This window comes from Colossoma macropomum, unplaced genomic scaffold (genome assembly GCF_904425465.1).
Source record: "Colossoma macropomum unplaced genomic scaffold, Colossoma_macropomum, whole genome shotgun sequence".
In the NCBI taxonomy this organism is placed as follows: Eukaryota; Metazoa; Chordata; class Actinopteri; order Characiformes; family Serrasalmidae; genus Colossoma; species Colossoma macropomum.
The window spans coordinates 20,923,731-20,947,566 of NW_023494787.1; the positions used below are offsets into that span (position 1 = coordinate 20,923,731).

Consider the following 23,836-nt stretch of genomic DNA (forward strand, 5'->3'; position numbering starts at 1 on the left):
TATTTGTACATATATGTTGATACCGATACATAAACATTTAAAAAATGTAGAAATTGAGAATACATCTACCAACACTTTCAATAAATACAATAAATACTTAAAATATTTGAAATATTGGTCAAATCTAAAAATCTGTCTGATGCCAGTGATTTATTTATTCATTTTTTTAAATTGTCTTCTGATTCCGTATGATTCTGGTATGATCATCATGAATCCCTGATGTTTATAATGCAAACACAGCACAAACAAATACTTTTTTTCCTGAACGTACAGAGTACCAACTTAAAGTAAGGGGCCTCTCTGTCCAGCAGTACTATACAAGGAGCAAGAATGTTGCTGGAGGGGCAAGTTAATGAATTACTGCTCAGGCTGCTAATTTGGGCCACAGTTATAGGTGACACAGTGCTTATTAATTCATTGACAACCTACGCAACGTGAGTGTGAGAGTGTGTGCTCGTGCGTGTCCTGGAACAGGATGCATTTCTGTGTTATGGCACATTTCTGTGTTGCATTAGTGTGTCACATTATTGCATGATGATTTGATGCCACATTTCTGCTGAATGTGTACAGTGAAGTGATATAGTAAATAGTCTGTTTTTGTCTCCTTACCTTTCTATTCTGCAGCTATTCTGCAGCCTCCCCAGTAAGGTCCTGCTTCTCAACCCCTCTGTCCATTCATTTCCATCCATGCTATATTACAAAATAGGGATTTCTCTGTTTCGTTTAAGAAAGTGTGCAAGCGGTACAGAGTGTGAGGCGAAAGGCTTTTTGGCAGAGATGCAGCAAACAGATTTAGAATCGATCCCCTGCCAACTGGTCTTAAGGTTCTTCAGTTTTTGTGTGTGCATGCAAAGCTTCAGGCTTGCAGGGAGCAGAGAGAACAAGTGAGAGAGGGAGAGGGAGAGGGAGGGAGTGACGAGGAAGCAGATAGGAGGAGAGTGAGCGAGAGAGAAGGGAGGAGGGAGGGATCGACAGCAGCAGCAGTGTGTTGTGTGAGGCTGCAGCAGACTGAAGATAAAGCTTTTTTGCTGCCGGTGTGTGCCAACGAGGGAGAGAGAGCAGACGGGTTGCCCAGCGACAGAGCGAGGAAACGGCCTGGCTGCTGCTACTGGAGCCCCCGGCTTCTCTCTGACGCAGGCCTCCGGAGCTTCACCACATACAGGCGTTCTCAGGATCTGAAGGATCGCCCAGCCCACCGGCAGAAACACTCTTTCTCTGCCTCTCTAACACTCGCAGACACAATTACGTACATACCGGATCAATTGGATCAGCCCCGGGATGCTTGAGCGATGGAGCTCTGCTTTCTCTTGGACTGGAACGGCTGCTCCTCTCTGCAGCTGCCACGAAGCTCTAGGCAGTGGATAAACTCCCCAGTCTCACCCACATTGAGTTCAGTCAGCCAGCCCTACCCTACCTCTGCTCTAATTAGATTCCTTAGCCAGAGAGGCCAGCAGCACCAGGGAGCGGCACCCTGATCGCCTGTGGAGAAGAACACCTTCAATCGAGAGACAAAGAGAAGACGGGAGCCCAAAACTGAAATCCACAGATACCTTTGGTCCAATGATGGGATAAGCCACAGCCACAGGGGGATAGTGGGCTTATGTGTTTATGCATGCGTCGGTCTTTAGGGTCTTGACTCATCACGCTCTCTGGCCTCTTTATCGACGCATGCAAGATTGACGGTCTTCTCTCAATGCATTTGATATCAGTTGCCGTGGCAGCAGAGGCGAGACGCCCTGTGCTCCCTCCTCCTCTTGCTGCTTTTTAATGTCTGGAGACTGATCTAACCCTGCAATCCCCACACAAGGGACCATGGGATTTAAGGAGATGCTGTGCCATGATTGGGCGTGATTGAATTGCTGATGAGCTGTTGGGGGCTTTGCTGACTCAGCTCTTTTAGCCACCACCAGCTGATCTGAGACCTGCCACACTTGTCTATTTCCAGTCCCGTGTTGGAGTACTATCAGAGCTACTACTACGCCGCTACTACAGTTACAACTACTGTTATTGTAACAGCACACAAAGTGGCGCTATCAATAATGCGTTCTAGTAGAATCACATTGGACATCATGCAACATTCGTTCTGGTTTGTGTTTACTTGAAAGTGTAGGGGAGTCATTGACCACAAGCTACTATTTTTTTGTCAGGCATGCAGTGATGTGTCCTGACTCAGACTTACCGACTATGTGTATATGTGTATGACAGAGTGTGTGTATGTCTGCACCGCAGCCCTGTCCCTGCTCTCACTGAGGAATATCAGCAGGAGGTTGGGGGAGTGTGAGACAGCAGTCTTGTGCCAAAGTCTCTGCTCTTGAACACGCAGCCTATGGGCCATCCTAAAAGGATTTAATTTGGTTTGACTTCTTCATAAATCGGCTCTGCAACTTGTCTACATTGACGGCGGAAGATAAAAAGGCATGCTTGCTGGTAACGTGAATATTTCATAAGGAGAGCAGCCTATATTCAGTGTGGGTGTCCTTGAAGCTTTGTAGGACCCCACAGTGACGTTGGCAAGTGAGTGAAGGGCTGACCACAGCATTGCCTGTGCGTACAGAGGGGGCAACAGGAAAAACAGCAGCAGGTGTGCAGTGCAGAGAAATTTTTGATGGCTGCTGCTGTTGCAGTACAACCACAGCTAATATTGGAAATTTGGTTCACTCTGTAGGGGTAATGATACCTCAGCTAGGTTGCCAAGATGACCACAGGCTAAAAAGGCACCAGATGTGAAATGAAAGTGTCTTCGTTAATTCTTCTTTCCTGACTGCTGTAACTTCTAACTTTTTTTAGATCATTTCACCTATTTTTGTCCTCTTTTGGAAATGGGGAGCTCTCTTGGTTGTGTAAAGCAGCCTAGGGAAGTGGGACCGGGTGGCATCCCTCCCCTGTCGCCCAAGAGGAAACTCCATTTCAGAAGAAAGCGCAAAGCGAAAATGGCACGGAAAGATCTTGAGTCAGAGTCTGAGAAGGAGGAGGTGGTTAGAAAGGTTAGACTTAAAGAGGAGGCCAGAGCAAGTACCACAGATGATCCTTCAGCCAAACCAAGTAGTCAAACAATTAGTGAAACTCCCACCCAGGTGGTCCTAGTTCCTGGTGCAGCCCCTATATTGGGCAGCACAGGTACTCTGCGTGGAAGCAGGGTGGCTATCCTATCCCCTGATCCCAGTCCAGCGTGGTTGGGGGCATTCCACCATGCACTGAGAGAACAGGTTCGTGAGGAGCCACAGGCTGAGGCTGCCCATTCCACACCAGGAGGAGGCAGAGTCTGTCGTGTACGAGAGAAGGTTCAGGGAGTTGTAGAGAGACCTTGTCTTTTAAGTGCCGAAAAGGCGGAACTTGAGGCAGAAGGAGAGGAGGATGAAGTTGGACAGAATGAACTCTTGGTTGATGACCCCTTGGAGATGGAGCGAAAGGGTGTGGTTCACATCCGGGAAGCAGGTGGCAGACTCTGTGTGGTCCGTACTGTCTACCCAAAAGATTATGGGTCACCTGTGTGGCATGACAGAGCATTGGAGGTGCATGCTGAGCCACTTGCTGCATCTCCCATTTTTGGTGCCATTCAGAAAGTACAGGTACACGAAGGAGAGAGACAGTCACCTCTTGGGATAGGTGTCACCAAACCAGCAATCTCTGTTGATCCAGCGGTGAAAGAGTTCCTGTTAGACAGCCCTGCTCAGGGAGGAGGAGGTTCTGGGACTCTGCAGGACCCCCAATCCTCAGGTTATGCCAGCGATGTGCCTCTCACCTCCCCAGAGACAGGGGGCACTGTTCCTATGGACTGGGGAAGCTCCTCTGATGTGCTGAACTCCTCAGTGCTAGAAAGTCCAATCTCTCCACCAGAAAAAGAGTCACAACTGTTATCTCAGGTCAGAGACTCTCAGGTGTTGCAATCAAGTTGTTTGAATATGGAACATTTTAAAAAAAGTTCTTTTGTATCTGAGCGACATGCTATGTGTGTAATTGTGTTTGTTATATATGTGTACCAAGCCACAGTCCTAAACGCTTTTGTTTTTTAAGCATATCAGCTGTGCATGAAGCAAACATCTCCAGCTCCTTCCTGACCATGTCCCATGAGCCTAATCAGCAGTGCACAGAGCAGCTCAGCTCTCTCTCTCTCTCTCTCTCTCTCTCTCTTCCCATTTCCCTCTGTCCATTATTATTTCTCTATCCTCACACCACCCACTCTCCCTTGTCAGTCTTGACACTTGTGTTGCCACAAATCTGAGTGCTGTTAATGTGTTCCGATACATTCTCAGCTGCTATACATATAGAAGCGGGGTTTCATTTGCTTTTACAGCAGTGTTGCAGTTATTTGAGGGGTGCATGTGGCCTCTTCTCCCCTCTTCATCATCTGCCTCCAGTGATGACTAGTAATGGTTATTGGATGGAGCGAGAGAGAGATTTCATGGCCTTGTTACAGGCAGCGTGCAAGCAACCTGCTGTTCGTTAGATGATTTCTTCTTAACAGTGTGTGTACCAGAATAGAAAGAATGAGATGTGTTGTGTTGTCCATTTTTGTGGTAATTTGCCTGCTGGACTGGCTCTTTTATTGGCAAAACTCTGAGAGTGGAATCATTTACACACCCTCCCTAGGGCTGCGCCATATACTGTTAAACATTATATAAAAGCCTTATATTAGCTTTTGAGAAAGGCACGAGCAACCAGAACAAACAGGAAACAGAGGCTATGGGCTATGGAAAAAGCACAAATCCTTGCTTGCAAATGAACAGAAATCGATTTTTTAACTTATTTTTTTCTACGCAGATTAACGTAGAAACAACCACCATGAGTTTCTCCCATTCCAGTTTGGCAGGTAGGCTCAGGACACACCAAGCCGATGTACCAACCATGTCCAACTGATCGCCTTCTGTCAGCTCACCTTCACTTCTTGTCTCTTAAGAAAGTTTGCACTCAGACACAGTGAAGACTGTAACTGATGACTAACCCGCACATACTTAATGTGTGTGTCCGACAGGGAGCAACGCTTTATAGCAGGAGCTGGCAATTGTCTAAAACTGTGGCACACAAAGTAAAGAATGCAGTGTTTGAATGTCTTACAAGGTTCAAATGTCCGTGTTGAAGCTAAACGTAGAGTGTGAAAGTAAACCACTGTTAGCGGCACTGAGTGGGTAAAGAGGCTACTTCAAACTGATAGTTTGTACGTTACACAGTGAATTAAAATTCATGTTGTATGTTTCTATGTATATGATGGAAGTAAAGAAAGTCCATTAAATGATTTTGTATTTAATGCTTTATTTTATGTTGGTGGCTTATCAGAGCACCAGTAGAGCTCTCGTACATCCGCGTTTATTCATAACAGTAATTTTTTTGCTTGTTTGGAATACAATAATCATGTTTTTTGTTTAAATATTAAAACAGTCAAATAGCAAACAATGTTTAAAAAAAACCCATTCCTAGTGCTAAAACTTTTCTACTAACACTGGCATTGAAAAATGCATGTCTTCTTGAGGGTGCCGTTTTCTTGCATTGCTGCTTTTGTTTCTCTCCTCGTTCACCCTCTCTTATGGTTGACTGCCGACACAGATTCATCATGCCCAATCAGCCAAAAAAAGGCTGACGAGGACCGACTAAAGCCAGCGGTACCATACACATCACACTGACTGCAAGCGACAGACAGCCGCCGATGCTTACCAACGGCCTGACTGAGTCCGACCGCCAGCAGTGGCTTGGTGTGTCCTGGGCCATAGGCACATCTCGAGTTTGTTTCCGTGAGACAGTGGGGTTTCGTCATCAGGCACTGTTTAACACAGGTCTCTCAAGCTGAAAGCTCAAGTAGTATGAGAGCCTCATCTGTGATTGCTTGTGTGGTGTGCATATCACTGCTTCGGCAAATAAGAGGTTGCAAGCGGTGAATGGAGTATACTGCGAGCAGTACAGCAATTCTGAGACTCAAAATTCATGTAGTGTCCACTAGGCATAACACTAGGCATTTGTTAGTGTGTGCTGGCAGCATCCTGATCAGTCTTCGATGTTCCACAATCAGTGTTCCTTTGCTGTTTTAGCATTGTCATAATCTAACCCAACATCAATTGTTTCGGTGAAAGCAATCAAGGTCAGTCACGTTAAAGGTTATATATTGCAAGGCATTTCATGGCAATATGACATTTTGTCTTTATCACGCAGCCCTAATGTTCACACACCAGCATAAATACACACAGAAGCATGCACTGCAGTCCCATGTTGTGGCTTGGTTTAAGGATGCTATGATGCTTGCGTCTATGATTGTGTACCTGTGCTATGCTATGCTGCTGTGTAAGGGGTACGCTGTGTGCTGACTCCCTTCCTCACGTCTGCCTGCATGTCTGCGCTTCAAGATGGATTTGATATGCACATTAATCAGGCCGACTGCAAGCAGACAGTCTCGGGGGGGGGGACAGGTCATCTTCATTTTTGCGTCCCTCTGTGTCTTTCTAGCTCTCTGTTCTTTTAGCATGGCTCTTTTTTCCGTTCCAGTTCTAGCGTCTACGTAAATGTTTTGTCACATGTATGTGTGTATTGATTTTTTCCCTCTAAGTTTTCACAGTGCAGTTGTTCCTCAAAGATACATATGCTCTCTGCCTTGTGTGTGCCTGGAACACTGTGAACCGTGTAATGCAATCTGTTGTCGGGTGTTGAGAGCAGCTCAGTGTCGCTCTGACCTGATGCTGATGTAAAGCTTCAGCCTCAGTGAACCAGACTTGCATGGAAATCCAACTACCCAGTGCCTAACACTTGGAGACACAGATATAGTTAGGAATAAGTATGTTGAGTTTGGAAATTTTCTGTTTAGATCAACTCTATGGATACTTTTCTGCCATAAATGTAGTTTTTTTGCAACTAATTAAATGGCACTTTGTTTGTCCTATGTATTAGTAGTTAGCTGATTGTGTAAGAAACCCATAGAATCTATGAAACTTGAACTGTGCTTTGCTATATAGAGCAGCTTCACTTCTCTAGGGTTGTAGGTTTCTCCTAGAATAGAGTGAGCTTAGGATCTGCCTGTGATAAGTACCTCTTTTTTGGCATGGATTTACTTTTGATCTTTTTGGCTGACAGAATAGTTTCAGATCAGAAGAGACAGAATTCAGAGACAGAATTCAGATACAGGTGAAAGAAGTTTAGTGATAGTAGTGACAGTGTAAATTAATGTCCATATAGACACACTTCAAAACTAATCATCCTGTGTGAATGTAACAGTGTGACTATGTGAAGTGCTTTGGCCCAATGAGAAGCCAGGCTAAAGTGCCTTTGCAGTCGATGCAGGTTGACCTCACCTTTTAATCATCTTTACTGTAAGAGGCTCAAACCAGGGTGGCTGCTGTACTGTTTCTGTATACCACCAAATTTGACCATGTTAATCTTGTTGGCTTTGCTGTCTGGAGTTTCGTTCCCACATCCCTTTCTATCTCTCTCTTTCCCCCCCTCTCCTTCTCTCTTCCTCCCTGTCTCTTGCTCTGATTCTCTGCAGTCGATAGCTATCTGCTGTTCTCCTAGTTTCGGTCTGCACTGGGCTAGCTCTAGGGGAACAAGAGGAGAGGGTGTGAGAGGGATGACAGAGGAATACAAATGATGAGAGCCAGGCACAGGCTGATATTGCATACTGCCTTCTTTTGTTAGAATGAAGAAAAAAAGAGTAGAAAAGGGTTTGAATAAGTGTGGCCTTACGGAGAGTGTTGGAAAAACTAAAAAATGGGCACAAGGGACAACATGAAGTCTGGATGGATTTGGCAGAAGAGTGAATGTCAAACTGATGTGACGATTAGTGAAGAGAGGACATGTTGGAGAGAAAGAAAAATGATGAAGCATTTTAGAGCAAACCATTAATGAAATGAGCAGTTTTTATTGAGACTAATGAGAAAATGCAATTGGGGCTTAACACTGTGACAGACACACTGGATGGATGGGAGGCAATGATTAATGAAAGTGAAGTAACAAACACCTTGCTGGCTGAAAGCACTGCTAAAAGCCCCTGATGAACCCTGGCAGCTAACACACCACGGGGAGGAGGAGAAATGTGTGCAAGACCCTGCAGACCATTTCTCAATTTGTGTGCAACTGTCACGATTTGCATAGCTATGTTATGAGTAACAGTTCAGAGCAACCTGCAAAATATTTAAACTACCACTGGGGTCAAAGACTTTCAATAATTTTTAAAAAATAGTTTTTAAAAATAGTTTTAATTGGAAGCAGAACCTAATTTTCATACCAAGAAAGCTACTTTGATGAACATGAAGCTGAGTGTTGAAAAATATAGCCTATAGCCTTAAGTATTAGTAAATAAAGAACTAAGTAGGCCCCCGCACACTACAGTACAGTTACTGAAGCTCATGGTCTTAAGAGGCTGGTGACAAAATTGCATAGCAATGTAACTGTCAAAGATTACTCCATGAACAATATGATGGTTTTTAATGACTTGTTTCAGTAATACAGGATGCTGTTTAGTCATGTTTGTCATTTGACTGTATATCAGGTATTTTTTTTACAGCTTCAAACCTGGCTCACCCAATCAGATTTTGGAACCACAACTAGAACCATAATCTATTTAGTCACAGTTTTATGCTGATGAAACTAAAACTTTTTTTTTCCCCTCACTTAACCTCATGAACTCTAAAAGCCAGTATGTGGGCTCACCCTTCGCTTATTCTCTCTCAGAATTTACATCGACATAGACAAATTGGTTTCATGATAGTTGCTAAATGATGTAAGTAGTTGCTGAATAATAATGCTTAAGATGAATAACTGAAAAATAAATTCAGGGCTTAAGTGAATACACCTCGGAAAGTGGCGATGTGTGGCAGGGTGTTAGTCGTGAAAATGTGGAAAATTTTGAAAGAAACCTGGGTGTATTGATTGTGATTGTAAGTCTGCATTGCTAGTTTACATTTTTAGACCTACTGTTTGATTGAGAGGTCAATCTCTTACTTTCTCTTCATCAGATCTCTGAGATTTATGTGAGTGGGGAGTCTGGGGACCTGACTGCTAAGGAGAAGCTACTGTTGTGGACACAGCAGGCCACTGAGGGCTACCCCGGTCTGCGCTGTGTCAACTTCTCTTCCAGCTGGAGCGATGGCCGTATGTTCAATGCCCTGCTGCACAGATACAGGTACACACAAGGACATGGGGTTGTCCTTCGGTGACTGACTACACACTGACAGATGTCACAAAAAATTTGATTGCAGTTGTAGTTGTCAGTTTTTTGCATTTCCATAGCTTTGCTGAGTGCACAGAGCTTTAGTGGGTTTAGTTTTCATTAGTGCAAGTCTTGTGAAATAATGAGAGAACACCATAATATTAAACAGAAATATTTGACATCTGAGTTCGCAGCTAGGAATGCTGAATTTTGTTACAGCACCATACTAGATGGTAGATAGCACTTGTGTAGCTATAATGCTGTGCAAATACAAAGCCACTCACATAGACACCACTATTCTCATCGCCATTGTGTTATTCAGGCCAGATCTTATTGACATGGAGGTGGTGGCACAGCAGACTAACCGGGAAAACCTGGAGCAAGCATTTGAGATTGCGGAATCACTTGGGGTAACACGACTTCTGGACGCAGAAGGTAACGTTCAGTTCAGTTTGTTTTTTCTCTTTTTATGCTGTCTGCCATTGTCCTCAGTCACACATCTCTAATTTCATGTTTATTTGCTTTCGTGCACATTTTTCTCTCTCCCTGTTTCTTGGCCTCATTCTTTTTGTGCTCTCTCTTTCCTCTCCCTCCCCCACTAGATGTGGACGTGCCATCACCAGATGAGAAATCGGTCATCACCTACGTGTCCTCAATTTATGATGCCTTTCCCAAAATTCCAGAGGGAGGAGAGGGCATCACACCACACGTAAGTTCATCTGTCCTCCACACAGAGCTGCAACGATTAACAGTTCCTATCCCCTTGCTGCTGCTATTATCCAGAGTTCTGTTTATTCATTTATTGGTACACCTCAACAATAACTATTAATTTAAACATTTTTTTTGTAATGACCTCTGAGCCACTTACATAGTTTTAACAAAGATTCTGATATTCACCATTGTTTTCTTATTTGGGATTTATTCTTAGGTAAGATCAGAATCTACATATGCTCAAGGGCACAAGGATACAAAACATTTCTGGAGTTTAAGATTGCGTCATAAATTTGACATAGAAGCACCTTTCTGGAGAACAGATTTAAGAAAAAACTTAGGAAGCTATTGGTGAATGATGATAGTAATAATGATAGTAATAATGATAATGATGACACTCTCACTCTCTCTCTATCTCGCTCTCTCTCTATCTCTCTCCCTCTCTCTCTCTCTCTCTCTCTCTCTCACTGCTTGCCCCCCCTTCATTCATGTTTGGTACATTTCTTGTTCTCAGGAGGTTGACCAGCGTTGGGCAGAGTACCAGTCTCGTTTCTCCTCTTTGCTTCAGTGGACGAGGCAGCACACGGCCCTCATGGCCAACAAGGGCTTCCCTCAGAATCCTGTGGAGCTCAAGGTAAACACACAGCCAGGCTAGCTATGGTGGAAATATTAGCATTAGGCAAGCACAGTGGCTCAGAAAAGTCAGGAAAGAATGTGCCGGATGAAAAAGGATGAAAGAATGAAAATTATACACGTGTGCATGTGCATGCAGCGTATACAGTACTGTGCAAAGCTTTCAAGCACCTCAGCAAATTGACTAAAATCATATATCTCAGCAGTAAGCATGCTGCTACATAACATTAGATTAAATACAAATAAACATAAATACAGTAAAATAAAGCAAGAATGTCTTTGTATTCTAAAAAGATAGTTGAGATGTGAGTTGATTAGAACAATGGTTTGGTTTCAGATTTCTCCTCAATGCCCTGAGCCATTACATAAATTCGTTCAAATCCATCACCTGCACCTGATTTAGTTTAATGAAGTACTGATTAGACAAACCAGGTTGTGGAGCAAGTTAACACTTGCTGCCAAGTTAAACAGCTTTTAAATGTAGCTTTCTCAGGTGCCTAAAACCTTTGGACAGTACTGTACACTGATCAGCCATAACATTAAAGCTTTGTTTCTATGCTTATTGTCCATTTTAGCAGTTCTTCGTACCATACAGGTGCACTTTGTAGTTTTACAATTGCAAACTATAGTCTTGTCTGTTTCTCTGCATACTTCGTTAGCCCCCTTTTACTCTGTTCTTCAGTAGTCAGGATCCCAACAGAGTAGGTGTTATCAATATCAAACATTTTATCATATTGTATCATATTTAATTTTGACACCATTTCACAAAACCACGCCACTCAAGTCCTTGGGTTTCAGAGATCACACTGTAATGCACAGCTTTGAGGCCTTATTGCTTTATTTAATAATTCATTGTTCACTTTGCAACACTCAGCTTTTTTTGTGTTTGTGTGTGTGTGTAATGACCCACTTGAAGGTGGAGATTGATGGTTATCACTGTTAATTAGTGTCCTTTTCTCCTTTTAGGCACTTTATAACGAGTATATCCACTTTAAAGAAACAGAGATTCCTGCTAAGGAGTTAGAGAAAGGCCACATCAAACACCTTTACAAGCTGCTGGAGGTGAGATGGCGAGAATGACAGATTTGCATTAAAAGGAGGAGAGAGTAAGAGTGAAAACATAGGGAAGGAACTGAGAAGCTGGAGGTTGACCTTGATTCTACTGCTGAATGCAGGTCACATTGTTCGTCATGAGGCCCAGTGGAGCACTGCAGGAACAAGGCTCCCGGGATAACAGACATCATAGTGGTGCATGCTCTTGTGAAAAGCATGCAGGAGGAGGAACCACAAGCAATGAATGCATAAAAGGGAAAAAACAAATATATTTCAACACAGAACTGTATATGGTTCACACTTTATGTTAAAAGTTCTGTGTAGCTTATCTACAAATGGTCAAATTAACAACAAACTTTCAACAGTGTTAGTATTAGGTTTGGGATTAGAGCCCTATTCATTAGGAATTTGGTTTGGGTTAGGGTTTGATTAAGTGTTAGATTTATGATTAAGGAAAAGTTACATTGTCTTCACTAGATAGTTAGATGATTGTTAGTCAAAGACAAGATAAGCGTCGGCAAAACAACTACAAAGGACCTTTGTTCATTTCAGGTATGGATAGAGTTTGGCCGAATCAAGCTACCCCAGGGTCTGCACCCTAACGACCTGGAGGAGGAGTGGGGTAAACTGATCCTGGAGATGTTAGAAAGAGAGAAAGCACTGCGACCTGCTGTGGAGAGGTGAGGGAAAGAGATCACTATATACATCCAGAGATGTAGAGCTTTTAATGGGCTCACAGGAGGGTCTATGAGAGGGTAATAAAGCCACATTTTTCGTTCTTCTAAGAGTTGTGTATAACGGTGTTACTGTCTTTGGCTTTCAGGCTGGAGTTGCTCCTGCAAATGGCTAATAAGTTTCAGAATATGGCTGTGGACTGTGAAGAGAAGCTTACGCTGGCCAAGAACACACTGCAGGCGGTGAGTAACCCATACCGAGGCAGAACTCCTGAATATGCAAAATCAGCTTTTACCCACTTGTGCCCTAACCTGTGAGAGGTGGCTTGCAATGATTCTAAGTCTGTGCATGTGGTGTATGTGTATGACTGCAGGACATGTCACACCTAGAGAGTGGCGAGCCAGCACGGTGCGAGCAGGAGCTGGGCGCATACATGCAGGACTGTGAGGCTCTGGTCCGCCAACTGCACCTGGACCTGCAGGTCCTCCGAGATGAGAAATACTACCAAGTAGAACAGCTGGCCTTCAGGTGGGTGAGAGGGAGAGGGTTATTACCGCTTTATTGTATTACTGCTAGGAAAAGTAGGACAGCATGAAGAATAGAGGATGAAAGCAGGATATTGATCTTCATTTCTGCTTGAGATGAGCATAGGATGAGGTGTAAATCAGAATCTTACAATCAGAATTTATTTGGCAGGTAAGGATTTACAATGAATTGTTTCTTACTTTTGGTGTCGAGAAATATGAAACTTGGAAAATAATTTAATTATTATTATTATTATTATTAATAATGAAAACTGACATGAGAGCTTGATATTAGTGGTTTTAAAAGTGTGCTGAGTGTAAAATATTTATAAACTCTGCATAAAGGCTGCCATTCGTTTTGCATGTTTGACTGTGTGCTGTGTTTCACTGACTCTGCTCTGCAGAGTGACACGTCTGCAGGAGGAGCTGGTCTCCCTGCGGCTGCAGTGCTCCAGTGTGTACAGGAAAGGCCACTTCTCGTCCGGAGGGCTGCTGGGAGAGCAAACTGCTCAGAGGGGCTCTGCAGGCAGCCTGGCAACACTTGGAGCCCAGACACTGCTGGGGGCAATTGGTGCAGTGGCAACCCTGATTAGACGCCCAATGTCCCGTTCAGACCTGGTAGCCATGTCATCGTCGGAGGATGAAGGAAGTTTACGGTTTATCTATGAGCTTCTGGGATGGGTGGAGGAGACGCAGGTCTGTAATATAAAGAGACGTGAAGAGAAATTCAAGAGAGAACATTAAAATATTATTAAAGGAGTAGTTTAACAAAAAAATCACATTTACACAATTGTCCCCTTACCTCTAATGTAGTCAGTCTGTCAAGCCATGTTTGAAAGTTGCCTCTTTACTGCAAATGGACAAAGGTACAGACAAATTATAGCTATAAGATGGTTCCTACTACTTTTGTCCATTTTTTATATAACCCCGTTTCCAAAAAACCTGGGACGCTGCACAAAATGTAAATTAAAACAGAATACAATAATATGAAAATCATTTAAACTCTATATTTAATTGAAAATTGTCCAAAGACAACATATCAAATGTTGAAACTGAGAAATTTCTTTTTTTTTTTTTTAAATATATGCTGGTTTTGAATTTGATGGCATCAGTGAAATTTGAAAAAGTTGGAACAGTAAACTGTGCAAAAGAAAAGATGTATAATGCTAAAAATACACCTGGTGGAACATCTCACAGCTAATTAGGTTAATTGGTAACAGGTCAATAACATGATTGGGTATAAAAAGAGCATCCCAGAGAGGCTGAGTCTTTCAGAAGTAAAGATGGGGAGAGTGGTTCACCACTCTGGGTGCAGGAGCAATTAGTGCAACAATTCAAAAATAATGTTTTTCTATGTAAAACAGCGAAGATTTCATCATCTATGGTACATAATATCATTAAAAGATTCAGAGAATCCAGAGAAATCTCTGTATGTAAGGGACAAGGCCAAAAACCAGTATTGGAGAACTGTGATCTTCAGGCCCTCAGGTGGCACTACATTAAAAACAGACATGATTCTGCAGTGGAAATCACTGCATGGGCTCAGGGACACTTCCAAAAAAACATTGCCTGTGAACAGTTTGTCACTGTATTCACAAATGAAAGGTAAAACTCATACAAAGAAGCAACCATATATAAATAAAATCCAGAAATGCCGACCTTCTCTGGGCCCGAGCTCATTTAAGATGCATTGAAGTGGAAAAGTGTCCTGTGGTCCGACGAATCAAACTTTGAAATTCTTCTTAGAAATCATGGATGCCGCATCCTCGGGGCTAAAGAAGAGAGGGACCATTTGGCTTGTTACTAGCGCACAGTTCACAAGCTAGCATCCATGATGGTATGGGGCTCCGTCAGTGTGCATGGCATGGCACATCTGTGAAGGCGGCATTAATGCTTAATAATATATACAGGTTTTAGAGCAACATGTGCTGCCATCCAGACGACATCTTTTTTAAGGAGGGCCTTGTTTATTTTAGCAGGACACTGCCAAACCACATTCTGCATGTATTACGACAGCATGGCTCCGGGTCCAGGTGGTAAACTGGCCTGCCTGCAGTCCAGACATGTCACCCATTGAAAACATTTGGCGCATTGTGAAATGAGAAATACAGCAATGAAGACCCTGAACTGCTGAGAAACTGAAATCCTGTATCAAGCAAGAATGGGAAAATTTCACTTTCAAAACTGCAGCAATTGGTCTCCTCGGTCCCTAAACGCTTACAGAGTGTTGTTAAAAGAAGAGGTGATGCAACACAGTGGTAAACATGCACCTGTCCTAAGTTTTTTGAAAACGTATTGCCGGCATCAAATTCAAAATGGGCATATATTTTTCAAAAAAAGGGCAAACAATTCTCAGTTTTAACCTTTGATGTGTTGTCTTTGTACTATTTACAATTAAATATAGGGTTAAAATGATTTGCACATCATTAAATTCTGTTTTTATTTACATTTTGCATAGTTTCCCTGCCTTTTTAGAAACAGGGTTGTAGATAACAGCATGTCATCCAGTGCCAGAAACCACATAAGCAGCTCCATTTGAGACTGATGAAGTTTGCTAAACTATTCAGCATGGTAATGAACTGTATTTGTGAATTTTTGCTTGTTAGGAGCTGCTGGAGAGAGCTGAGTGGGGCTCAGACCTGCCTTCTGTAGAACAACACTTGCAGGATCACCATACCATCCACACTACAGTTGAGGAGTTGCTCCACAGCCTGAAAGAGGCCCGCAGTTATGAGGTACTGCCAGCTCTCCATGCACAATATTACATCTCATATAACCCTGCATATACAGAGTACAGACCCAGTTGTCTACTTTTTCTCTCTAGCCAAGGGTCTCTCCAAACTTCCGAAGCAGTTATTCTGAAACCTTGGCCAAGCTGGAGAACCAGTACTGCAAACTGCTTGTGAGTGTTTCTTTTGTTTAATAAAGCTGCTGAGGGTGTGTGCAATTTGTGTCACTGCAGTGTTTATTATCCCTTCTTCAATATGATAATGTTACAAAGAAGCTAACTTACATTCAAAAATCCTAATTTACTATGTAGTTTTGCACATTATTATGCTTTTTTGACTGTTTAAATGTTGAAAGATTCTGAATCATCCTTAATCAGGATGTGACTGAATTTGCACTGTGACCAAGAGCAGGATATAAAGAGCCTGCATATGACATTGACAGGAGACTGCATAGCACCTGTCTTTGACACACAGATACACACAAACATCCGTCATCTCCTTATTTCAGCTCAGTGAGTTCACAGGTCAATGTTAGCACAGGGAGTGCCTCAAGTATTTGAAGGGTGTGAAAGGGTTGGATGAGGGAGGGAGCTAGGCCTTTTTGTGGTGTGTGTTTGTGTGTGTTTTATATGCTGAGGTCATCTGAGTCACTGTTTGTGAATGGTTTATGTTGCCACAGGAGCATTCGTCATGGCGACTGCGTTGCCTGGAGAGCCTACGAGCCTTTGTGTCTCATTGCACTGAGGAGCTCATCTGGCTGAATGAAAAGGAAGAAGAAGAGCTGGCCTTCGACTGGAGTGAGAACAACACCAACATGACTGCTAAGAGAGAGCAGTATGCTGTGAGTGACACATAAAGCACAGAGCAGACAAGAAGAACTCTGTAGAACAGTGTATCATATCCCTGTCCAATATATAACTAATCCTCTTGTTCTGTTTTACCCCTTTTCGTTTTTACATGATAACCATGGAAAGACTGAGAGCAACATTGTTTCTATAATAGCATCAAGTGCTGTCATTTTCTCTTCATCTTGAAATCAGCCAAGGTGTCCTTTAGTGAAATTACAGTAGCTTGTACCACTGCTATTGTAATGCACCTTCATTTATGATACTTTTTTCCTTTAGCAAAATAATGCAAATCAGCATATTTACAGAGACACAAATGCACCACAAATACATACACTTCTTGATTTTCCTTTTATGTTGATAGCTATTTTCAAGCCTCATATATTGACCCAACATAATACCAGTCTAAATCCAAAGAGAATATGATTTATTCATATAAAGGGCATGGATCCCCAAGAACATATAAACTAGGATAGTTTCTTCAAATCCAGCGTGAATAACCCACTGAGAGTTGAATGAAATCTTGAAAGGTCTTAAATTGTATGAGGCACGTTTTAATATGTCTGTTCATCTGCTTAGATGAACTTGTCCCATTGTTTCTCTTCACTGAAATACACAGATCCTTCTATCAAGCTGCTTTTAGTGCACGTCTTATTACCTGTTGTGATTTGTCAGCAGAGAATAATAACAACAAGATGAACAGATGCAACAATGTTTAGAGTGTCCCTTTGCCCTCAGAAAGATTACATAACAAAGAAAAGACACAGGTGCTTTAATATTTAACATTCTGTCTCAGGAAATGAGGTCCGAGTTGGAGGAAAAACAGGAAGTGATGCGGTCCTTGCAGGAAACAGCTGATCAGCTGTGTCAGGATAACCACCCAGCCAAACAGACCGTAGAGGTGGGATCTCAATCATCATGCATGCCTGCCCAAAACATAGACTTTTTCCAACGTAGACATTATAGAGGTGCAGAAACTGGATCAAAGTTACAGTGCATTAATTTAATATATTTCAAAATGTTAAATGCAAGAATAAATCTGAATATGTTCAGACATCTTTTCTGTAACTTTCTTCATCATCGTTGTAACATAAATATTTGAAGAAAATATGTAGGTTGATGCTAATCATGATATCTGTAACCACCACAGGCCTACAGTGCTGCCTTGCAGACACAGTGGCAGTGGGTCAGACAACTATGTATTTGTGTGGAGCAGCACCTCAAGGACAACACTGCCTACTTTCTGGTACTGAGTCTGGAATTTATTTTCACATTATTTATGGCTTTTTTTTTCTTTTTTGATCCATGTGACCATTTGGATGAAACCCTGTTACACCTTGTTGTTGTTATATTCTTTTTGTAGTTCATGAGTGATGCGCGAGAGTGTGAGACATACTTGCGGCAGCTTCAAGACACCATTAAAAGGCAATACACATCTGACAAAAACAGCAGACTAGGCAAACTGGAGGACCTGCTGCAAGACTCTATGGTAAGATCATTTTCTCTGGCTCTCTGATTATGCATGCATGTACACACCCCCACATAGACAGGTCTGTTGAGCTTGGTTGGTGCTCATGGCCTGGCTAGCACACAGCAGATGGCACTGTGAGAGAGGTCTGCCACAGAGAGAGCGTGAGCAGTGAGCATTTCCTCTGTGACCATCAGGAAAAGAGAGATACAGCTGGCACTGGAGGACTGCTATAAAGCAATGTGCATGCACTTAATATTCAGTTAAAAAGGATCATAGTTCCCACATGTCGTAGATATTTGAAGACTATTTTTTTCTATCATGGAAAACACCTGAAAAATATGAAAAGTTACTGTTGCCCAGTTTGAATGTCCATTCATTCACTGTGGTTTGGAATATTACAGTGTTGCATTTGGACAAATGTGTGGATGCTGTGTCAGAACACCTGGTAGAGCAAGACTATATTAACATGCCAGCTTCTTGTAACAGTCACTTCTAATGTTTTAGCAGTGCTTGTGATCAGATAATTATTGGTAAGGGCTTGCTAGGGTTGTATTGTTGACTTTTAATGTTAAGGATGTCAGCAGTTGTATACCATTTTTAAGATGACCATTCATGAGGGAAAGCTGTCATGTATATAACTCATGGAAATTGTCCTGGGGTTTGTCTTGGAAAAGTTCTGGAAGATGATTTCCTTAAAGGAAGTGAAATCCTGAGGATAATCACAACCTTCTAGCTTTACACTGTTTAAAATAGTGTCTAGAAATTAAACGCAGCAAAATCCATCTGTACCTTGTTCTACTTCAGTGTAAAGTAATGGACATACTTGCAAACCAGTATGGTCTGAGTTGATTTTTGCTCTGTGGGGATGCAGTGGCAGGTAAAAGATTTTCTGCATTTCAGTTTAACAGCAGGGCTCTGTTGAGTATGTTGTGTATTTCAGAGCACATTTCTCACTGGGGGAAGAGATTCAATAAGCTTTCGACAGATGACTCTATGCAGCTGCCTTTAATTTGCTGTTCGGAATGTAACACAAATTTACTGCTTCTGACAGACTCCCTAAAACAGTCCCATTACTCATTGTCCTCAAGACTGTGTGGTTGTAATTTTTGATCTCTGTTTAGTTAAAAAACTGCATCTGACAGTTTGATCTTCTTTTAACTGCATTAGTGCCAACCACACGCTAATGCTCAAACCCCCTTAAAGTCGCTTGCGATATTTGGATATTGGCACTACTTTTAAACTGGTTTAAGGAGACAGACATTAATCTGGAACTTAATGATTATATACGAATATTATATTATTATTACATTACATTTAGGTTACATATTTCTTTAAAAATTTATTTTACTTTAAGTAAGCTTGATTTAAGTATCAAGATATTAGCAATAGACAAAGTAGAGTGAACGTTTGGGGCTAGGTAATATGATATAGAGGTCACTGAAACCATAATCATTTCTGTTTGAAATACAAATAATTTAAATGTCATTATATTATACACAGGTTAATATGGTCTTTGATGCTGCATTACATCAAATTGACTCTCATTTAATCAGTGTTTTCCATATTCATATAAAGGCTCAAAAGTGTTCTCTTGGAGATATTGATGCAACATGTGTTGGTTTAAATGGTATTCATCAGTGTTCTGCCATTTGATTTGATTTGAGCGATGATCCATGCAGATCAGTTAACAAACTTTCCAACAATTCTCTGACAGGAAGAGAAGGAGCAGCTGATTGAGTACCGTAGTTCAGTGGCCAGCCTGGTAGGGCGGGCAAAGACAGTGGTCCAGCTCCGCCCACGCAGCGCTGACTGCATTCTAGGTACCACCACGCCCATTCGTGCCATTTGCGACTACAGACAGATAGAGGTATGACACACATCAACAGTGCACTCCCACCAACTCCCTCCTCCCTCACCTCAGCTCACCTGTCATGCTCTGTATTGAGCCCTGTTTTTTAAGGGCTGCCAGTGTGCACTCTCTTGAATGTTCCCATCCCGCCCTGCTCACGCCCTGCTCACGCCATACTCTTGCCTCCCATTGTCTGTCCTTCTCAAGGCAATAATGAAGTGAATCCGTGTGTAGTCAAACAGATGGTTTGTCCCCAAGGCTTTCTCACATTGTGGCTGGCATTGACAAACCCAGGGATTGAGTATTAAAATGAACTGTGACTTGTGACTTGTCTACCCAAAATTCTTGATGACAAATGTGATACCTCTCAAAGCTTTAAAGGGCCCATATCATGGAAACTAGAATTTGTGTTTTTGGATGTAATATGTTAACACTAAGTTTGAAAATGTACCATTCACTCCCTAGTCCAAAAAAGAAAATGTAGGATACAGGCTCTTGAAACAGTGTAGGTGATGATGGGACTACATTTTCAGGTCTAGGAATCACAGGCGCAGCATTTTTTTTTTTTTTTTCCTCAAGAGAATGAGATGAGTCTTGAAGACTGCTGCCATCTTGTCACAGTTGCGTCACTCTCTTCTATAATGCACTGAAATGCAAGCATAGCACATGGAAAGCTCTCCATTTTCTGCTGATTTCCCAGCAGGTGGAAAATGTGAAAGTGCTTTTTGTTGCTGGCAGGTGTACTGTGATGTCACGTGAGCTTTGAAAGGTTCTTGCATTAAACATCACTGCCTGCGAATGTGCAGCACATGGGCAGAGTACAGCCTGGATGCTGTGGCTCCGTGGTGGCAGAAGTGCCTTTTCACTACTGCTGCACTTATGGAGAATGTGTGCTTACTGAGGCGGGAGCAGAGCGGCACAGGCTGGTGGAGGTGCAGTGATTACTGTCTGAATTGCAGCACTGTTGAATACACTTCTCGTACCTCACTCCACACTGGGCAAGCACCCATTGTACCTAGATATATGCATAGACCAGTACATTAACTCATGCGTGATCTGAGTTGGTGTCATTCACGTTCATTTTTATTCTGCTCAATCATAAATATTCAGACATGCGCCAGCCGTAGGTCTGTTCATCAGTTGTTTTTTTTTTCACCCATAATCGCATTTATCACAGTAAGGCAGGGTCTTAACAATGCCCAAAAATAATCTCTTTCTCCCCTCCCCCCCTTCCTCCCACCTCCCTTTCTCTTTATCCCTACTCCCCCCCTCCTATTTTACCCATTCTCTCTCTCTCGCTCTCCTCCCCTTCTCCTCCTCCCTTCCTCTTGTGTGTCTGCGGGGCTGGCAAGGCCAACTCTCAGGTACTGCTGCTAATCACTCTTTTACCTCTGCCCTCTGCTCTTTGACCTGGCTCTGCACACTCATTTCAAATTTGATGCTGTAATACTCCCACTTTGCCTCCAGCATCCTACTCATGCTCACACAGTAGCAGTCTTTATCTGTTTAGTGTACAATTTTATTCACGTAAAAAGAAGTTGTAACTAGGGCCGCACCAAAATTTGGGCAACTGAGAAAAAAAAATACTGAAATTTTCAGTTATAGTTAGGCTATTATAGGGTTTTTTTGTTTATTTGTTTGTTTTTTGTTTTTCAAATTTATTTAATTTTTTATAGATGAAGCACTTCAACCTTCTTTAGCACTTGACATTTAGAAATACAGTTGTTTAGCATGCAGGTTGTGGGACACTAACTGCAAAGTGGGACTGAGTTCATTTTTGTGGCATTGCGCTATTTCTGGCATCTGTGTATGGTGCATATATTAGTCACAAAGAGATGTAGCTGTCTGAGCCAGCAGCAGTGATTTCTGCTACCTCACATCATACTGTAGGACAGTAGTCTGCTCTGTGTGCAGGGGGCAGGGTGACAGGGTGGGTGGGGCATCAGACTCTTCATACACACGCCTCCCCTTCTGATTTGTTTGCTAAAAAATCCCCAGTTTATTTTTTAGTTAACATGCAACTTTAGTTCTTATGCTGCAAAGACCTAAGCCTGTTTAAAACAGGCTTCAATTCAGCAAAAAGCCTTAAATGGTGTTCAGATAAGCTTATGTTACACTACAGGTTTACATTATATTTGTAGCATAGTTCCAAGGAGACATAAGAAAAAACTGCATTGATACATCATACTTTAATTTGGTTACCCATTTGAGGCCCATTAGCATTAACATTTTATTTCTCACCGTTTGCTTGATAACATAGAATATTTTACTTTTACATTTTTTATTTATGCTTTTCTACTTAATTTTTCAAAACTTTTTTCCCTTACCTACCACCACTTCCCTCTTCCCTCTTTTCTCCATCTATCCATTTCTCTCTCTTTCTCTCTCACTTCTACGCTCTTGCTCTTGCTCTCTCTTTCTCTGTCTATCTTAGATCACAGTCAGTAAAGGAGAAGAGTGTGTGTTGGAGGATAACTCTCAGAGGACGAAGTGGAAGATCATCAGTCCCACAGGAAATGAGGCTATGGTACCTTCAGTGTGCTTCACCGTTCCACCCCCTAACAAGGAAGCCATTGACACTGCAAACAGGTACCTCACATTCATGGATGTGTATTCCCCTAAATAACTAGAATAACTAAAGTGGAAAGTCACTGTATACAGTCACTGAAGTTCTTAAACAGATAGATAGAAATCTTTGGTTAGTGCAAAAAGAGTAAGACCACTTTAGTTACTCTAGTTATTTATCTAGTTATTTAATTTTAACTTCTGGGTCTTGCAAACAAGAATGCTAATGAAATACTCATGTCTCCTGTCTGTAGAATGGAGCAGCTGTATCAGAATGTAATGTCATTATGGCATCAGTTGCATATGAACATGAAGAGTGTTGTAACTTGGCACTATCTGCAGAAAGACATCAACATCATCTCGTCTTGGACCCTGGATACAGTCAGTATTTTAAGCTCTTAAATTCGAGGGGCCCATATGTGGGACCTACCCTTAGTTTCTTAGTCTAATAACTGCATAACTTGCATATTAGTATAAAAGTCATCTCAATTAGTTATTACTGAGTCATAAGCAATAAGATTAATAAGTGGGGAAAAGAAGCCTAGAATTCAGGAGGTTAAGCTGCAACTCATTCCAGTGAAGCTCTTCTAAAAGGACTCTTCAGAGAGTTTCTTCAACCCTAGCATCTCTGTATCTCTAGGTGCGCTCCCAGTCTCTGTCTGAGAGGCAACAGGCCCTGGAGAACCTGGACACCCACTTGACTGACTTCCTGGCAGACAGTAACGAGAGCACCCTCTTCACACCATCCGAGAGACGAGAGCTTGAAAAAGAGGTAGAGAACTGCCGCCAGCACTGCCAAGCCCTGCTGATCTCCATGGAGACAGGTATGCAGGCAATAATGCACTATATTTATATTTATATCTATACATATTTATAAATGGACTCCAGAAAAGTTTTTTTTGATTGGTTAGGGTCATGTCTCAGGGTTTTTCTTTCTTTCAACATCTTTCTCTCTTAGTGGAAAAGGATGAATCGATATCTCGCTCATACCTCTCAGAGCTGCAGAGCATTAAGTCTCACCTGCAGGAAGCAGAGCAGAGGCTGATGAGGGGCATGCAGGCTTCACCCCCCAGTGGCCTGTCAGGAGATGGTGCAGACACTGCTATTCATATAGCAGAACAAGAGGTAAGCCGTAAGTGGTATACCAGCCCCCTCTTCTGGCCAAGAAATGTCATGTGTCGTACTGTTGATCTCTCGCAGTACCAAATTTGACTTAACACACCTCATCACAGTTGAGACAACAGTGTGTTGCAGACAAAAATTCCTTCTGGCAATACCGGTATCCTTAGATTCTAGTCTATTTGCAAAGGATAGGTCTACCAAGGAGACAACAAACACTTGTATTGCTCTTGATAAGAGTTTGTCTGTCTAGAAGAACTCTTGATAAGACTTGTTTTAGATACTCCCCTAAATGCAAATGAGTGACAGTCCAATGTTATTGTTCTTGTTGTGCAGAAACTACAACAGGATCTAAAAGGTTTGCAGTCAGATCTGGGCAGCGTGTCCCGTCGATGTGTTAGCTTCTTTGAGGAGAAGCCCACCTCTTCCAGTGTGCCTGTGCTTCGCTCAGAGCTCAATCTGGCTGTGGAGCAAATAGAGAGACTCAACTCATTGTCCTCTGTCTATCTGCACAAGTCAGTACATGCACGTGTAC

The 23,836-nt window shown here is 42.3% G+C and overlaps 1 protein-coding gene across 11 annotated transcripts in view; it reads left to right on the forward strand.

Annotated features, from left to right (window-relative positions):
- macf1a (microtubule actin crosslinking factor 1a) overlaps positions 1-23,836 on the forward strand; it is a 177,855-nt gene that overhangs the window by 76,123 nt on the left and 77,896 nt on the right. For 5 of the 11 annotated variants that reach the window (XM_036566392.1, XM_036566393.1, XM_036566395.1 and 2 more), the window contains 22 exons: positions 8,934-9,100; positions 9,450-9,562; positions 9,730-9,836; positions 10,353-10,472; positions 11,438-11,533; positions 12,077-12,204; positions 12,348-12,441; positions 12,573-12,727; positions 13,128-13,419; positions 15,330-15,458; positions 15,548-15,625; positions 16,132-16,293; positions 17,094-17,198; positions 17,448-17,543; positions 17,661-17,786; positions 19,483-19,635; positions 20,970-20,981; positions 22,052-22,206; positions 22,437-22,563; positions 22,823-23,006; positions 23,141-23,307; positions 23,638-23,816. In XM_036566392.1, coding sequence (XP_036422285.1) covers positions 8,934-9,100; positions 9,450-9,562; positions 9,730-9,836; positions 10,353-10,472; positions 11,438-11,533; positions 12,077-12,204; positions 12,348-12,441; positions 12,573-12,727; positions 13,128-13,419; positions 15,330-15,458; positions 15,548-15,625; positions 16,132-16,293; positions 17,094-17,198; positions 17,448-17,543; positions 17,661-17,786; positions 19,483-19,635; positions 20,970-20,981; positions 22,052-22,206; positions 22,437-22,563; positions 22,823-23,006; positions 23,141-23,307; positions 23,638-23,816 — 2,945 coding nt within the window. Of the gene's footprint in view, positions 1-2,819; positions 3,864-8,933; positions 9,101-9,449; positions 9,563-9,729; positions 9,837-10,352; positions 10,473-11,437; positions 11,534-12,076; positions 12,205-12,347; positions 12,442-12,572; positions 12,728-13,127; positions 13,420-15,329; positions 15,459-15,547; positions 15,626-16,131; positions 16,294-17,093; positions 17,199-17,447; positions 17,544-17,660; positions 17,787-19,482; positions 19,636-20,969; positions 20,982-22,051; positions 22,207-22,436; positions 22,564-22,822; positions 23,007-23,140; positions 23,308-23,637; positions 23,817-23,836 lie in introns of those variants that run through there. The other 6 variants (XM_036566399.1, XM_036566398.1, XM_036566400.1 and 3 more) reach the window with 2 other exon arrangements.